The 19,125-nt window shown below is 40.6% G+C and overlaps 1 protein-coding gene across 1 annotated transcript in view; it reads left to right on the forward strand.

The window, feature by feature from the left end:
* Positions 1 to 19,125, forward strand: part of ZCCHC2 (zinc finger, CCHC domain containing 2) — a 65,279-nt gene that overhangs the window by 3,805 nt on the left and 42,349 nt on the right. The window contains exons 3-5 of the mRNA XM_008591278.1: positions 7 to 654; positions 15,618 to 15,729; positions 18,918 to 18,994. Coding sequence (XP_008589500.1) covers positions 7 to 654; positions 15,618 to 15,729; positions 18,918 to 18,994 — 837 coding nt within the window. The remainder of the gene's footprint in view (positions 1 to 6; positions 655 to 15,617; positions 15,730 to 18,917; positions 18,995 to 19,125) is intronic.

Below are 19,125 nucleotides of genomic sequence, written 5' to 3' on the forward strand. Positions count from 1 at the left end.
CGCGAGCAGGAACGGGTGTACGAGTGGTTCGGGCTGGTGCTGGGCTCGGCGCAGCGCCTGGAGTTCATGTGCGGGCTGCTGGATCTGTGTAACCCGCTGGAGCTGCGCTTCCTCGGCTCGTGCCTGGAGGACCTGGCGCGCAAGGACTACCACTACCTGCGCGACTCGGAGGCCAAGGCCAATGGCCTCTCGGACCCGGGGCCACTGGCCGACTTCCGAGAGCCCGCCGTGCGCTCTCGTCTCATCGTCTACCTGGCGTTGCTGGGCTCCGAGAACCGGGAGGCTGCCGGCCGCCTACACCGGCTTCTGCCCCAGGTGGACTCGGTGCTCAAGTGCCTGCGCGCGGCCCGGGGCGAGGGCTCGCGGGGCGGCGTGGAGGACGAGGATGGCAACGGCGAACAGGACGCCGAGAAGGACGGCTCCGGCCCGGAAGGCAGCGGCGCCGAGCCCCGGGCTGGTGGCCGGCTCGGCTCCAGGGCCCAGGAGGAACTGCTGCTGCTCTTCACCATGGCTTCGCTACACCCGGCTTTCTCCTTCCACCAGCGGGTCACCCTGAGGGAGCACTTGGAGAGGCTCCGCACCGCGCTCCGCCGGGGCCCCGAGGACGCGGCAGTGGAGGTGGAGCCGTGCAACTTTGCCGGTTCCAGGGCTCAGGTAAGGCGCGCGGAGCCGCCCGGGACTCGTGGGGCGGTCACCGCCCGGCTGCTTCCCCGGCTTCGCTCTCGGACGCCGCTTGACCGAGCCCCTGCTCGGCGCAGGTGGCTCGGGACCCCCACCCCGCGGAAAACCTCGGAATACTCGTCTTCGTTTTGCTGGGCCGCTCAGTTCCACTTCCCCCGCCCCACCAAATCCCCCCCCACCCTGTGCACATACAGCCACCCGCCATAACAGAATGCTCTAGAAGTCTCTTCCATGCCGGAGTTGCCACGGAAGACGTGGAGCTCCCAGTCCGGGGCCCCTCTCGGATGAAAGGTCTCAGGGCATTTTTGGCTTTGAGCGCTTCTCAGCACTAGGTGCGGGCAGAAGCGAAGCTCTAGTGGAGCTGGGCAGGGAGCCGCACAGTGTTGGCCCGGGCAGTGCCTTTCCTTCCTGGCTGACCGGCGCTCTGCTTCCACATTTCAGAGTTCTGCCTTCCCCCTTGGTGAGGTGTTCTAAACGTGTGCTGCCTTTGTCTTTGGCGCAAATGGGCTCTTTTGCTTAGTGTGTGCCTGAGTTAGAAGGGGTCGTGTACGTCTTTTGGCTCCTGCTCAGTAAACTAGATTTTCCCAGAGGAAATCTGATGTGGAGACCTGCGAATTGATTGAGATAAGTGGTAACTCAGGTTGTCTGGTTTAAGAAACCTCTCCCAGAGCAGCCTTTGGCATAACCAGCTTTCTAAAGGGCTGGATGCGTGCCTATCTAGAGATTTGGTTTCGGGGATATTTGTTGGGCCTTTGCTATAGGCATTAATGTTGTCTAAAAGCGTTTTTTAAACACCAGAATGTAGTAGACGAGAATGGACTTGGGCTACTTGTCACAAACATTAAAGAGGAATGTTTATAGTCATGAAAGCAACTTAATAATTCAGGCCGGATAAAGTCTTTGAAGGTAACATCTTAACGGGGGAGGGGGAAGAATAGGTTTTAGTTGGAGTAAAAACTATGTACAGTAAGAGCTTATTTTTGTGGATCCGTCTTTTGAAAAGTATTGATTTGGATGCCATGCTTTTTACCTTAGGGGATTTCCAAAATCACATAGTGGAAAAGGGAATTTTCCCTCTTCTTGTTTGTAAGTTAATTCAGCTTACATATCTACTGTCATTTCCTGGAACTGAAGTTGGGCATCGCATTTTACTAATGGCTGTGTGCACTCAGTACCCATGGAATCAGGGAATTGGGGGCTGGTAATCTAGGCTGAGCCCTTCCTGAGGCTTTTGTGAAGTGATTAACTCATGCTTTTAGGACGTGTTTTATCAAACTTAGATGTAGTAATGCTAGACCCAGCATTTTCTTGGTCTGAAATTTTATCTCCCAGTGCCTATTTACTACTAGCATGCAAGTGTAATAAATGCAAGTATGTAGATAGTAAAAGCCCTTTTTATCCTTCAGCCTACTCGCTATTTCCCCAAAGTCCTAAGCCACACAGCTATTAATTTGGAGAAGCATGAATTAGGGAACAATACTTAAATATTTTTTAAAACGTTCATGTAACGTGTATTGTAAAGATAACCTTAAATTATAGGTCTAATGAAAATGTCCCACAGTGGAACAGCATATATCATTCTATTCATATCATTCCAATAATATTTGATTTCTCATTTTAACTGCTGGGAGTCTTCCTTTTCTTCCCATTTAAATTTTGCTTTCAATGCAAATGTTGAAAGGCAGGTAGACGGTGTGTGCAAAACCAGGGTAATGAGATTTTTATCTTGACTGCAGTGCGTGGTCTTTTCTGGCAACCAGTGAGTGCTGGGAGCAGTGGACAGAGAGAGGTTGGACATCCTGTCATTAGTTTCAGCACATCTTACTTCTCAGGAAATGCCCTGTGACCATCAGTCGAAGTGGGGGGATAAGTCATGGGGGTACGTGTACTACAGGTAACACTGAAGGCTGTTTGTAGACGGTGGTGTGGTGAACTTTTTTCTCCAGTAGTTGTTTAGGGTGACCTTAACAAACCATTTATGTCTCATTAAGTTGTTACGACCCCACATTTTCTGCTTATTAGAATGTCCTCCGAGTCCCCCAGCTGTGACTTGTTCTAGTCTTTAAGACGTTTTAGCGGATCTTGTTGCTCCCAGGCTGTCACTCCAAAGGCTGCTGATGCGGGTGGGCTGATTTAAATGCTGATTCGCTGCAATCCAACCCAGCTGTTCCTCGGTCTTCCGCCCCCACTGCGTACCGGTGGAGGGCGTGTCCACCTCCGAGTCTGCAGGGAGGAGCCCGAGGCTCGCGCGTCCCTCGCGTGGAGGCGCGGCGGCCAGGCGGAGGACCACGGCGGTCACGCGCTGGGGCGGGCGGGAGACGGCGACTGTGTGCCAGTCCCGCAGGATCCTCCTCTCCCCCGCCCTGCAAGATGGCGGCCGCGCGCGCCGCCCACGTGACCGGCGCGCTGGCTCCGCCCCTCGGGCACCCCCTTGGCCGCCTCCTGCAGTGGCTCCGCGCAGGACTAGCGCGGGGACGTTAGAGCCGGAGCGGAGAACCACGTGGATTGTGTGCTTTGGGAATGCCTGGCTGCGGCGATCGTTGCCCTCGGAAAGGGGGAAATTCGTGGGGCAGCATTGTCTTGCCCCGGAAGTAACCTTTTAGACACAAGAATGCAACTTTTTAATTGCTTAGGAATCATTCTTTTCCGTACTACTAAGTGAAGTTCTTTGGTGCTGCAAGCAGCGTAGTGATGTAAAACTAATTTTCTTTTCTATTAAATATACTAGTCCATGGTAGTGTTTCTAGCTCTCACATGACTTCTGTCCAGTACCTAATATGAATCAGCCTCTCTTTAAAAAAGAAATTAAGGGCAGGCCAGTGGCCCACGTGGGAAAGTGTGGTGCTGATAACACCAAGGCCACGGGTTCAGATCCCTATATAGGGATGGCCCATTAGCTCACTTTGGAGAGCGTGGTGCTAACAACACTAAGTCAAGGGTTAAGATCCCCTTATTAGTCATCCTTTAAAAAGATTTTAGGGCCGGCCTGGTGGCGCACTGGAGAGTGCGCTCCCTGCCGAGGGTTCAGGGTTGGGATCCCATGTGGAGACCGGTTCTTCACTGGCTGAGCGCGGTGCCGGCTCAACACCGAGGGTTGCGATCCCGTTACCGGTCAGTAAAAAAGACAAAAAAAGGGGGAAAAAAAAGATTTTAAAAATTAAAAAAAAAAAAATTAGAAACTAATGATGTTTACAGGTAGAACATGTGCTTTAATGCCACCAGGCCCAGCAGCTGTTAGTAGTATGCCATGTATACAATGTTAATAGTTGAGGTCCCCAGATTACCACTAGAATGTACTTATTAGGTCACGTTAGAAATAGGGAGGAAGATTCAGTAAGACTTTTTACTTTTCAAAGTGACATTTCCAGAGTTTTTCTCTGATTTAGGTGTGGTAAACGTCTTGGATTACAACTTAAATGTTGGCTTTTTTTTTTTTTTTTTTTTTTAAGGAGACTTGTACCTAAATCTCCTGTTCTTCACAACCGTGGTGGACTGCCAGTAACTTGTGTAAAATTCAACCAATAGGCCAGTGAGCAGTTATGAAAACGTTCATTAAGTGTCCTAGGAAACGTTAGCATAGCTGAAAACATCTGGTTTTAAAAATGGGTTGCTTCCTATTATTAGGAAGCCAACCTATAAACTGTTAGCAACAAAAAAACTGCATAAGTATTTTAATAGATGCTAGGTTTGTTGCTGTTTCATTGAAAATACAGGAAGCAAGACAGGCAAGCTTATGTTTGCGTACTTAAAGACACTTTAACGTTTTATGAAAATGGATATTCTGATTTCGGAGGTATAGCCCCCAAGTAGAGACACAAATGTGTTAGAAGCATAAAATGCTTAGACTATCCTAGTAGTAGTAGTAGTTAGTCCTTAATATTGTTATGGACATTCTCTGGAGATTGTAGGATCTTCAAAGCTTAGTTGCATGGCTTGTCAAGTAGTACTAATATTTGAATGAATGATAAAAATGTAAACTGAAACAAAAACACAGTCTTATGTGTTAATGTCATTTGAACTCACAAAAGTGAGTGGTCATGGGTCCTAGTTAATTAAAATTAATGAAGTTAGTAAAAAAAAAAAAAGAACCTTGCAAAATTGTCACTTTTTCATAGCATAAGTTAATTAGTTATATTGTACTTGGTAGACCAAATACTTTGACTCATTTTGCAGTACAGATAATATACTGGTAATGTTGGGGTCTGCAAAAGAAAACTCTTTGAAGAGTTTTAACATACAAGTGTACTTCAGAAAATTCATGGAAAAATAGAATTGAAAGATAATACTAATATTTCCATGAACTTTTTGAAGTACTTTCATAAGTGTTGCTACTCTAACTTGAATGTGTATGTGGCAGCCAGGATCAGCAGACTTAAAATAAGAGGGAAAAGTTTGGTTGTCAGGATTTCAGTTGTTATTGTATTATGCACTAAGAAGATGTTTTTTTAAAAAAACAGTTCTGATGCTCATTGGTAATAAATGCCATTATTTAATTTGTTGGCCACTGTGGGGATATTTGATATTTTAAAGTGAATAGTGTTTTTGGAGCAGTGGGCATGCCTGAGGCTTTCCTTGCTTAAAAGTCAGGGATGCAGGATTCAGTGAATGAGTGCTTCATTAGAATAATGTCTGGCACATGTTCTTCAATAAATGTTAGCAATTATGGGTAAAAGTTTGGCCTTGTGCGGAAAGTGGTGGTAGAGTGTGTACAGCATCTCACAAATTGAGAGTGGGGGCAGAAATAGCTATGTTTCTCATGGGAATTTTAGGTTGGTTTGGCTGCAGCACAGAAGAATAAAAGCAGTTCAGTTACAAAAGCCTTTGGAGGAGGCTTTTTAGAATATCAGAGTTAAATAGTGATTATTTTAGTAGCAAATAATCACTAAAATATTGGTTGTCCTTCTCTAGTTGGAGTTTTCTGTCCAGTGGTGTTTCTCGAACAAGGAGAACTTAGGGAAAATCTCATTTATTCCACAGCAGGAGGGGATGGTGGAGGTGGGGAGGAAGCAGTTTCTTTCCTCAAGTTAACTAAGATATATCTGTATCCATCTATGTCTAGATATAGACATTTTTCTTTACTACCTTTGTAAATTTTCCTTGTGGGTAAGGGACAAGGAGTGTGTTATAGAGGCTATCAGAGGGCCTTGGAGAGTGATAGCCATGTTTAATAGAGCACTACACTTGGAGGATTAAATTCCCGCTCTGCCAGCTAGCTCTGTGGTATTAATCAGCCCACTTAAACCCCTGAGTCTCAAGCTTATCTGTAAAATGGGGATAATTTCCTTTTGAGGTTGTGGTGATTGAGTTAATGACATAAGGTGCAAGGTAATTTACATACTGTCTTGAACATGAATGTTGTGAGAAAAATGCTCAATGCATTTTTTTCCCACTAAGACACAATCTCCAGATTGTTTTCAGTAATGTGTTTTTTTAAATTTCACTTAATAAAAGTCCATGTAGTGGAATATTTTGTATATTGTTCACTACTACCATACCTCTAAGTAGATTGATATTCAGGAAGGACAATAATAGAAAAGGTAATACTTGAGGCACAATTATTTGGGACAGTTATTTTATTTTTGTTAGTACTTTCATTTTAAAGATCTGGTATGCCACAGATAAACCCAAAGGACGCAGTTCTCTGGGTCACATGTCATGAAAATACATATTTTCCCCATGTTGGATTTGGAGATGGGAATAGAAAAAATATATATATTGAATTTGTATTATCATTAATTCACATGCATCTACTTAAATCTTTATCCAGTTTGAACATTTGGCTAGAAAACTATTCTATAATTTAGAACTATTTTGCAGTTTGTTTGTTTTTTTAATTTTTTTTTTTAAAGATGACCGGTTAGGGGATTGTAACCCTTGGCTTGGTGTTGTCAGCACCATGCTCAACCAGTGAGCAAACCGGCCATCCTTATATAGGATCCAAACCCGTGGCCTTGGTGTTATCAGCACCACACTCTCCCGAGTGAGCCACGGGCTGGCCTTATTTTGCAGTTTTAAGTTACAAAATTCTTCATTAGTTCAGAACGCAGACTGGAACCTACAGATAATTAAGGAGTATTTTTATACCTTTTTAATAGAAGATTATAAATTGGCTAGTTTTTTAGCTTATTTAATATTTTTTGTCTTTCCTTGACAAATATTAAGCTAAAAAATTTTTTTTTGAGAGAGAAGCAAGGCCTGCACTACTTTTACAGCAAACTAAGCTTTAATTTTATTGACTTTGTTTTTCACTGTGGAGGACTTTGTATAACAGTACTTCTTTTACTTAGCGAATTCTTTTTCAGAAAAGCTTCGTTCATCCAGTAACTTTTGGTTCCTATCTATTTAAACGGTCAATCTAGAAGGGAAATACCTAATCGCGTGCTATGTTACAGGTGGTTAGAGCTGCTGGGTTCTTGGTAGTCCATTTCCTTCTGTTCTTCCTATACTCCAGGGAAAATTTGACCTTTAATTCCCTTCTAAATGTCTTAACTCATTAGAAGTGTTTTATGCTCATTCAAGAAGTAATTTATTTGAGGTCAGATTTAGGTTTTGAAAAGGTCACTTTGGTAAGTTATTTAGTCTTTGACGGCTTCTGAGTGCCCAGTATAAAATAGGGATCTCATCCCCATCCATTTCATGTAACTGTTGTGAAGGTGACTGTGATAATGTATGTGAAAATGTCTGGTAAACAAGAGTGAGTTGTAGGTATTATTCAGAGAGTGATTAGCACATACATGTTTGAAGGAGTAATATATGAGTTATAGAGGGCCTTGGAGGTCAGATTAAAGGAATAGGTTGTCAGTAGGTTGTACTGGGAGCCAGTGAAAATTTGTGTGTTTCTATGATGTATATCTCCCTGAATGTCAACTGTCACTTTAAACTTAATCTGTATAAAAAGAATACATCATTGATTTTTAAAAAGTTTTCCAAACTTATCCAGTTCTCTCAATGGTACCATTATACTTTTAGCCACCCTGATTTGCTTGATAACCTTAATCCTTAATCCTCTTTTCCCCTCACATCCTGAATTCATCCTTTCCTCATCCTTGCTGGCGCACCGTTCTCTTTGGGGACTTTATGCTTAGACTTTTACGGTAGTCTCTTGAGTCCCCTGCTTTTTCAGCCTTTTCACCTCTTAGGTTTTGGATACTACTGCCACATAAATCTTTCTAAAGCAGTATTTAATCATATTACATTTTCTTTCACTGCTGATGGATCCTGACCTCTAGTAGGTGTTTGGACTCAAAACCCCTTTCTCCCACTCTTTTTTCATATATCCTACCTCTCATTCAAGGCTGGGCTTATACCATCACCTCTTGTATGATGTTCTCTGGAATTGTTCCCATGTCTTTGCCACGTTTGAATTCGAACAGCATGTATATTCTGTTATAATTTTGGTGCTTCTCCTATGATTTTTTTTTGTATTATTTGTAACATATAATTGACCTTTCCCATTAGATTTTATAAGTTCCCCAAGGCTCAGGCATAACGTCTTATTTTTTGTTAGTGTTGCATGTATCATAAGTGCTCAATCATAATTTCCTATGCTTAGGGTTTTCAAATATAGTTCCAGATAATACCAATGTAGTAAATTGCTTTAAGAGTAAGTGCATCAGGCAGTGATTTTTGTGTTATTTTGAATTATACTTACCAAGTACTTTATAAGAATATTTGCAATTATATGGTATAGGCACAATTATTTTGGAAATAAAAAAGGAATTGTTTCTTCAGATAACAACTTTAGAACAGTGTAGATTTGAACTTAATCTTCAATGGGTGAATGCTGAATAGTTGTGCATATTAAATACTCTTTCAAGATAAGACCATTTGTACTCCCTAAATTAAAGAAGCTTTTGTGTGTGAGATGCATAAATTGGTGCAAATCTAGTGATATTTTGATAGGATGAAAAGTCATAATTAAAAACTATTTTCTTATTGTTTGGATGGTTGACTGTAGGGAGCTTCCAGTGTTTCATCTCCTATTTATGATTTGCTTAAGGGGTGGTGTGAGTCAGATGTGGAGTTGGAATAGTACCTTGCTTGTGATTAGAAAGTTAAATACTTTGGTCACTGAAGTGAGCACTCTAATGTAAGTTTTGTGGAATTTTTGTGTTACTTATTAGGAATGTCTTAAATTGGGATAGTTTTCTGAAATATAACTGACTTTTGTTTTGGGAGTCATATGATTGAAATTCACAGTAACCCAAGAAGGAACAGCATGGTTGTGTGGTCATATGTGAACCAAATGATGTAGTGTTTGGGAGTACCTCCTTGAGAAAGAGGTCATCCTACATACAGAGAGTTTGCCCAGTGGCACTGAGTATGACTGGTTTGTTTGTTGGGGGAAGGTGCCCATTCTAATAGACAACATTAATCATGAGTCCTAACACTGTGTTTCTCAACACTGTAATATTTACTAATGTATCACTTACTGCTGAGGATCCTTCTTAAACTCTATAAGCTTAAATTTCTACACAGTTCCAAGAATGTTTCTGCACTAGGGATGAAGGCTGTGTCTCTGCTGCAGGAGCTAGGAGGCCTGGCAGTGCTTGGGCTGTCAATTTTCTGAGCCCAGGCTCAGTTCCCACCCTTGGCCTCCCTGGCTATCGTCTCTGGTGGGGCAAGGCTGTGAAGACAAAGGCTGTTAGGAAAGTCACATGTGGGCTGGGGAGAGATCCACTCCTCTCTAGATCCCTGTGCACTCATGCTGTCAGGTGCGTTTCTTTCACCTCACACAGAAACGTCCTGGTGTGGGGATTTGAAGATCTGGGGGCTGCTGACCCAGGGGTGTAGCAGTTTTTGGCTCAATGTGCTGGTTCATAGCATAAAAAGGAGATCTTTTTCCTTCTGTATTGAGAACAGGAGGTTGGGAAAGGGAACACAGATGCTGATGGTAAAAAGGGGGCTACCACCATTGGTCTAGGCTAGAAAGCCATTCCTACTCCTTGTCTTCATCATTTTATGATCTAATACCAAGTTTGTATTTTTCACTAGTCCACTATTAACTAACATTTGGCACTATTTAGGTCAAAATAGCAGAAGCATGAAGGGAAATTTATAAGGAAACTACTAAGGGCAGTTATTGGGTAAAAACTGCTGCCCTTACTTCTCTTTCGAATTCCACCATCCTCCTCCCCAATAGGCTTCCATATTGGCATTCTTTTGCTAGATCCTCCCTAATGGTGCAACCTACCATTAGTTCTCTAGAAAAGACAATGACATCAACAGTTTTATTTTTTAATTTGTAATAAATGCATAAAATCCCCCCCAAAATACATAGAAAGGGATAGTGATGACTTTCCCTGCCCTCTCTTGTTCCTCCATCCGGTTTCATTCCACTTCCACTCTGCACAGGTAACCACTGTTAGTTCACAAATGGCATGTGAAGAAGAGCTTGCACAGCTATAGTGCAGTGGCCTGGTCTGTTCTGTGGGCTTTAATGGAAAAGAATATACACAGTTTGAGTAAACTGTTTGGCCCCTGCCCCCACCCCCTACGTTCAGTAGTTGGAATACGTTTGCCCAAGCTTTAAGATAGCTAGTTCTTCCACACTCTTCCTGCTGAATCACCTCATACCCACATTTCTAGTTAAACTAAGCCGTAAATAAATTACATGGGAAGTGAGTTCACTATCATAGCAGGAATCCATGTCATGCCATTTCTGAACTCTAGATTCGTTGGTGTCCCTCCTCTGAACTATTGTGTCAGTTTTGTTCCAGTGCAACTCTAATACATTACCAGCCATGTTTTTTTTCACTCCTGAACTTGCCTCTTATCAGGTGCTATAGGATGACTCAAGGTATGACTTGGGCTTGAGTTGTGTTATTTCACTGAGTAGAGAGTAGACAAACCTGCCTCTTCTCCCACATGTTCTTGGTTGAAGAGACAGGAAAAAAGTATTGAATTCTCCTGGACTTCTTTTGTCCTTTCCCACAAAAATGGATGAAATTTGACATCTCAGTAATGTTTCTAATAATGAATCACTTTCTAACATTTAAAAGCAGACTTTATGAATCTTGCTTAATAGCATACGCTATATTTGCAACCCTGGTTATTTAAACAAGAGAATTTAAAATATATAATTCTGTAACAAATTAACCCCAAAACTTTGTGGCTGAAAACAATGACCATTTTATTACCATCTCTCAGAATTTTGTGGGTCAGGAATTTAGACAGGTAACTAACAGAAAAGGAGCTTGTCTCTGCTCTAGGGTGTCTGGATACGCAATTGGGGCTTGGATAGTGTCTATTGACCCCCCTCCTTTCTCCATGTGGCCTCTCAAGCCTGGATGGCAGCCTTGAGGAGGGCTGCACTTCTTTTGTGGTGACTCGGGACACCCAAAAGCAGTGTCCAAGAGGCCAAAGCTTCTTAGGACCTAACCTCCACAGAACAACACTGCCATCACGTTGTTTTGGTAATGCAAGTCTCTCAAGCCAGCCCAGATCCACTGGGTGGGGAATTAGTTTCCACCTTTCAGTGGGAGGAGTATCCAAGAATTTTTGACTATCCTTAATAGAATGTGGTTATATACTAATGTTATTTTCTAAGTCTTATTTGATGAGTGTGAAAACTTGGGAAGAAGTTAGTAAATTTAGTTTTAAAAAGTAAGAAATTCTGGGCCAGCCCGTGGCTCACTCGGGAGAGTGTGGTGCTGATAACAACAAGGTCCTGGGTTCAGATCCCATATAGGGATGGCCGGTTAGCTCACTGGGTGAGCGTGATGCTGACAACACCAAGTCAAGGGTTAAGATCCCCTTACCGGTCATCTTTTAAAAAAAAAAAAGTAAGAAATTCTTTCTTACTATTTTTATATCGGGGCTATCTTGGTATTTTAAAATTTATACTTTACATCAAGGGACTAGAGGAAACATAGTAGAATATTGTTAGGTGTACTGAAATAGTTTATCTACAGTTTGACCTTTGTTAACAAACAAAATGAGGCAAACGTGACCTTTGTTCTAATGGTTATGTTTTCAAAGAAGTTTTTTAGGACTTCTAGCCACTTGGCTATTGCATAAACTTGCTCACATTTAGGAAATATCAAGTGTGTAATTGATGGATCTACAGGTGTAAAAAAGTTAGATCTGAGTGAGCTCTGGCGAAACTCTATGTGAGTTGCGTGACACAAAGGTTTGTGCTATCCAGTAGCTCTCGGAGGAGGCAAGCTGACAGACAGAAGAGGCCCTACCTCCCATGAGTCAAGAAAGGCAAAGAGCACACACATACTAACATTGTGTGCCCGTGCATATTTTTGCAGGCTTAGAATTTTCAAACTCTGTCTAAGAGAAAAATTCCCCAGTTTTCACTTGGTCCTGACCTTTTGTCTAACTAATCCTTGTAAATGCCAATTCTGCCATGTCATCTGGATTTTGCATTTTCATGGGAATCTGAACTTAATAGAGAAAATGGGTGTAACTTCTATAAGATTTCCTTAAACCAGTAGTTCTCAGATTGTATGGCACTCTTCCCCCTCCTGAAAGTAAAGCAAAATGTATGTGATGGGAGACAGCTTTGCAGAGTAGTAGCTCACCTTTGGGCCGCTGAGCACCTAATTCTGATCTCTAAAGCTCTTGTGGCATTACATGTGTGAATTTTATAGATAGCTTCTAAACTTAGTCTAAATGGTTTCATAGCATTGATGCATGCTAAGACTCCAGGGAATGGGGGAGTGTGGGGAACACGTTAGTAGTAGGTATTTTATGGGTTGATGAACTTAGATCCTTAGATAGAAACTCAAACTCCATTTTTCTCATGTTATTAAACAGGGCTTTTTATTGATTGTCGAATTGTGTACTTAAAATTAACTTCAGGGGCCGGCCTGGTGGCGCACTGGAGAGTGTGCCGCTTGGGAATGTGGCAGCGCTCCCGCCGAGGGTTCAGATCCCATGTGGAGACCAGTTCCCGCTTGAGCGTGGTGCGGGCGCAACACTGAGGGTTGCGATCCCATTGCCGGTTCCCGGTACGGGCGCAACACCGAGGGTTGCGATCCCGTTACCGGTCAGTAAAAAAGACAAAAAGGAAAAAAAAATTAACTTCAGACTTCAAAAATGTGGTTTTGTGAAGCAAACTACTTTTTCATGGTTGCTTCAATGTATTAATGTTTATGGAGGCAGTGTGATCATTTAAATGTTTATTTTTTATTGTGGTATAATATACGTAACATAAAATTTGCCATTTTACCCCTTTTAGAGTGCACAACTAAGCGGCATTAAGTTCATTCACATTGTTGTGCAGCTGTCACCACTATCTATATCCAGAATTTTTCTGTTATCCCAAACTGAAACTCTGTGTCCCTTAAATAACACTATTCTCTTCTTCCCAAGCCCCTGGCAACCACTATTCTACTTTATGAATTTGACTACTCTAGGTAATTCCTATAAAGTGGAATCATACAGTATTTGTCTTTTTGTGTCGGGCTTATTTGAGGCATACTGTCCTCAAGATTCATCCATGTTATGGCATTTATCAGCATTTCATTCCTTTTTGAGGCTGAATAATACACAGTTGTAAGTATATACTACATTTTGTTTTTCTGCTTGTCCATCGATAGGCATTTGAATTGTTTCCACCTTGCGGTTATTGTGAATAATGCTGCTGTGAACATTTGTGTACAAATAATCTGAGTCCCTGCTTTCAGTTATTTTGAGTATATACCTACAAGTGGAATTGCTGGATCATATGGCAATTTATTTATTTATTTATTTATTTATTTCGAATATTCATAAGATACAAAGCAGAAAAAAATCAGACAAATCTCAACTGAGGAACGTTCTACTAAATACCTATTTAGCAGTACTCCTTTGTTTTGTTTTGGGGTTTTTTGCTTACATTTAATTAATTAATTATTTATTTATTTAGAATATTCATGAGATACAAAGCTGATTATCCCCCCTCCTGCCCATGATGTGGGGGCTGGATTCATACTGGGGACAGACACATTACCAGAAATTGCTTTTGTAACCTTTGTCCCCTTCCAATTATCCCCCAACCTCCCTCCCCCCCCCCCAACTTCAATTTGTAGCCCTAGGAATGTTCCCTCACTGTGTTGGATCATGGGACTACTGTGGTCTAATTCTGTATTTAATTTTTTGAGGAACTGTCATACTGTCTTCCACAATGGCTGTACCATTTTACATTCCCACCATCAGTGCAGAAGGTTTTCTATTTCTCCACATCCTTGCCAATACTTGTTGTTTTGATAACAGCCATTATAATAGGGCGAAATGGTATCTCATTGTAGTTTCTATTTGTATTTTCCTGATGAAAGCTATTGTTTTTTTGCATATTTTGCATTTATTTATATTTGAAAGTGTTATTTTAAATTTATGAACCACATATGAACAATATAGAAAATATTCTACTATAGGAAATGGTTGACCTATTCAACTAAGCTTCTTTCAGTTAATACAACTATTTGAGAGGATTATAGCACTTTATTTGGATTTTGAGGTACTTACAGCAGTGTTAAATTTTTAAGATGTAAAATCTCTCTTAGGCAAATGTGGTTTTGCTACTTTGTAATAAAAGACTTTATGGTTTGTTATCGTTCAAATCAGTAATATTGAAAATTGGTAAATGCCATCAGGCTAAGTGTTTCAGAAATTGGATGTTGAATTAAGAGGTCTGTGCTCTCCTCATTTAATGGTTGCATGGAGATAGTCTTTGTCTACCTCTAGAAACCCAAGGAAATAGATGATGGGGCTGAAGCTTACCTCCTAGGAGTATCTAATGTGATGCTTCATTCCCAGAAATTGAGCTGTCCATTGTCAGGTCAGGGTAAATCATTAGACAGCAGAACAAATATTTTAAATTGAGATTCTCGTGAAGTTTAGGGTCTTCTCTTTGACTCATTTCTTTACACAATTAAAGTCAATGTATATTATTTACTGCAGATTTGTAAAATTGTAAATAGTTTTTGAAACAGGTGATTTTGATGGTGGTGTTTTGAGATCTGAACATGAAGGGCGGGGATAATGTGTGAGTTCTGGTAGAGAACTGACATCGGCTATTTAATTTTTGGCTTCACCAGTGTGTTATAGTAACAATATGTCCATGACAGTGCGTGAATTCTGGAGAGCTGTGTGTGAGATTGGCATGCCCTTTATTACTCCAAGCAGCAGATCTAGGAGAAAAGTTACTCCGGGTCACTAATGATTGACTGAACAAACTCAGTTAGAGCACCCAGTTGCTGTTAGGTGACTTAACTTTAATAGTAAATTCACTATCTATACACATTCTTTCTTTTTCATTTTTTTTAATTAAAGCAAAACTGATTACATATTATTGAGATATAGCATTGACAACCACCTATGTACAACATGTGATGATCAAATCAATACTATCAGCATATTGATCATTACAAATCAAAATTATTCTTTGTGCCCCTTACTCAAACTCTCCCCAACCCCCTATACACATTCTGGTTTAGAAAGACTTGGCATGTATTGATGATACTTTTTGTAAAACTTTTCCTTGCAAAGCATCTTGTTAGACTGTCACTAATACCAAGCAGTGAATAAAAGTTGTGTTATGATTAATGTAAAAAGGACAAATACCCTTACCTATGGGGGATTAGTGTGAAGGGTCCCATTTATTACGTGTTCCTTCAATTCTGGTTCACTGTAGTAAAGAATTGACATCATGGCAACTCTGAATATTAATATGCAATTTCGTATGTCTCGAGGAGGCCAGGACAGTAAGTAAGTGGCAAAATATAACTGTTAAATGAAGGCAAATATTGATACTTATTTACCTGCTGCTCTGATGATGCTTTGTGCCTTTTTGCCCTTGGTGTGTAATCACCTATTTGATCTCTAACAATTGTTATTAAAATGGTGGTGTTAAAACTGGAAGGCTTGAATCTGGTTTATTTTTATGGGATTTATTACTCTTAGTCTGTGGTGTAGATTAACATGCCCTCCACTTTCTCATTCAGGATGACTCTGCTCATGGTGGTTACATGCAAACTAATGAGACCAATTTAATAGAACAAGCCCCAATACCTCAGGATGGACTTACTGTGGCACCTCATAGAGCTCAGCGAGAAGGTATGCTATTATTTTTTGTAAACTTAAAACATCAATACATTGAAAGATTGCAGGGTGCTATTTACCCCAATTAATCTCTTCCTCTTCTTTTTGGGAGTAGAGAAATTCTACAGGTCCAAGGTTTTGCTCAAAAGCCAGTTCTCCCAGCTCTGCCCATCTGCATTCTGGGCTCCTCCCTGCTCCTCAGTCCTTGGCTTGTCCTAGCACACGCTTGTTCTGCCATGTTACAGTCAGGTGTCTTTTTGACTGTATCTGAAACCCAATTGTGTGCTTGTGAAGGACAAAGACCTTATCCTATTCCTGAAGTATTTAGTATACTGCTTTAAGTGTGGAATGAGCTCAGTGTCTACTGAAAAAATTAATTTTATAGAAATTCATAATAGAGTGAACAAATTTCTTACAAATCCATTCTTGTAGTAAAGCAGTTCTTAAGAGGGTTGGGATGGGGGAATGAAAGGGCATCTAAAAAGAAATGATATTCTCAGATATTCTCTTCTCTTCGCATTTGGAGAATCCATTAACTTGCACTGGGAAAAAAATTTGAAATGGAGAATGTAGAAGACTGCCACAAGGCTTTAGAAGAGCCAAAGGATGTGCGATAAGCATCACACTGAGTTATGACAATTATGAATTTATGTTATTATGTCTTCTTTTAGTCCCAATAATAATCCTTTTTGTGTAATACGTTTTTTTCTCACAGAGGACAAATAAATAGGTCTGAATGTTTACTGTTAAAAGTTTATATAATTACACTTCTATTCAGGACTGTTATAGTACTATCTCCAACTAAACTACGTTGATTATGTACTACTTCAGCTAAGCTCATTGTGAGTAACCTAAAGCAGAGTTTAGTTTTACAATGAAGGTCCTTTTTAGAAATAACATTAGAAAAATGTAAAGACTATATCAAAATGCTGACAATTAACTGTAATGTGCTTCTATAGATTATTTTTCGTATATTCCTAACTTTTTAAGAATTGTGCATGATACATGCTTTTTAGTCTTAATTTACAAGGTTGAAGACTCTCTCATTATCAGCCATTCCTTCCCACATCCTGTCTTGTCTTACCTTGATTCTAATAGACAACAGCAGATATAACTTGAAATCAAGGCTGAAGCTCCGGTTATGTTTCCACGTCTTGTAATGCCATAGTGGCTTTTTCTGCTAAGCTAAACTGGGATCTGAACAGATAACAAAGAAAATCACTGGAGGTCTCCCATCCTTGAGCCCAATAATTTGCAGAAGTAGAGCTGTTTTATTTCTGAATATAGATTAGTTTAGAAGGTTTTTATTCAAAACTGTCATCCTTTAAGTAATTTAATATAACAGCTTTTGGGAACAGCAGACCATCCCATCCCCACTGTCTGTGATATTGCATGGTTACGAGGAGTTACAGGCTTTTCGCCTGGCTTTTGAGATTTTCTTTTGTCTCCATTCTTAACATTTCTGGCTCTAAAAGGGTAAATTGGCCCAGAAGCAGGTCACCAAACACTACGTATTTGGAAAGTTGGCACAAAATACCGGTAACATTTTGTTTATTATGAGTTATCTGTTTCTCTGCAGTTTCCGTATTATATGCTTCTATATCATATGCCTTCTCATTGCCCACCTTCTGTGGTCTGTAATAATCTTATTTCCTCCTCTGTGCTTCTGTTGCTGTGTATAGTCTACTTCATCTATTTTAACTTCTTCCTCTAAGGCAAAATGAATCCTCCCCTTTTCTTCCCTACCCCTGAATCCAACAGTGACCCACCCTATTCTGCTGGGTTACTTTCCTATCCTCTTCTGTGTGACCTTTATCACATTCATTATTATCAGCCTCTGATATCATCTTCGTCTTTAGCATGTAAGTACTGTTTTTTTCTGTTTATACCCTGGGCAACGGATCTTTCTTCTTCAGTCCTTATATTACACTCTGTGGACTGGCTCTTTTCAAATTGGCTCTTTTTCAATTTGATTTCTTTTCTTTTTTTTTTTTTTTCCTTTTTGTCTTTTTTCGTGTCTGGCAACGGATCGCAACCCTCAGTGTCACGCCCGTACCGGACCGGACCAGCAACGGTATCACAACCCTCAGCGTCACGCCCGCACCTTGCTAAGCCAGTGAGCGGGAACCGGTCTGTATGTGGGATCCGAACCCTCGGCGGGAGCGCTGCCCTGCTCCCAAGCGGCACACTGTAGCAGTGCGCCACCGGGCCAGCCCCAATTTGATTTATTTTCTAAGGTGATAAGTTTTATTAAAAGATGTGTAAAATGAATCATTGGGGGATTTGTACATTTGCTTTCTTCATGAATAAACCGATTAGGTAGTTCAATTCAGAGTAATTGTTTCTAAGCTTAATGTAATTTTTGTCTGCTATTTTCTCTATAATAAATTATGGAAAGTTTTGCTACAATTAACCTTCATAGTTCATTATAATGTTCAGTTTGTATTTACCATTATATGATATTGAGGGTCACATTTGAGAAAAACGATTTTTAAATTCCCAATTAGAAATTTTTATGAGCGGGCCTGCCTGGTGGCGTAGGGAGAGCAGCGGCGCTCCTGCCGAGGGTTCGGATCCCACATACAGACTGGTTCCCGCTCACTGGCTGAGCGAGGTGCAGGCGCAACACCGAGGGTTGCGATCCCGTTGCCGGTCCTGGTCCGGTACGGGCGCGACACTGAGGGTTGCGATCCGTTGCCAGACAAAAAAAAAAAAAAAAAATTTTATGAGCTTGGTATTTTACTTTTGTGTAGTTTTTCAATTGAGAGGAAAAGTAGATATTTTCTAGTTTACACCAATTATAAATAATTAAATGGACCGTATTTAGTTAATGAACCATGTCTAGTTGATTTAGCTGTGTTTGTGATAATATGAATGACAGTTTTGAAGATTATCATTTAGAAAAATATTTTCAGTGCGGGCACCTTTTCTTATTCTTTATTTTTGGTGTTAGCAGAATGCTCAAAACTGCTTAGGCACTCGTGTGGATATAGAAAAAAAAAATACTTCATGGATCGATAGCACATTGCTATGTTTCTGCTTATTTTTTATTTTAATTTCATGATATAAGACTGGTAGTAAAGAACAAAGTAAGCTTAACTGTTAACCATTTGTCAAATTATAGGGTTACTTTAGGTAACTGAATGTGTATCTAGAATCTGTGCAACAAGTCAATGTGTGTGTGTGTTTTTTTTTTCTTTCAGCTGTACACATTGAGAAGATAATGTTGAAAGGAGTCCAGAGAAAAAGGGCTGACAAATATTGGGAGTACACTTTCAAAGTAAGCTATTCTCACTCACAAAAGATCTGTCATTTAATCTGATAAATGATCTTTGGAAAAACTTATGGTGGGTTTGCTAATTTAAGGGAAAAAACATATATATATATATATATATATATATATATATATAT

Source organism: Galeopterus variegatus, unplaced genomic scaffold, assembly GCF_000696425.1.
Source record: "Galeopterus variegatus unplaced genomic scaffold, G_variegatus-3.0.2 Scaffold146, whole genome shotgun sequence".
Taxonomy (NCBI): Eukaryota; Metazoa; Chordata; class Mammalia; order Dermoptera; family Cynocephalidae; genus Galeopterus; species Galeopterus variegatus.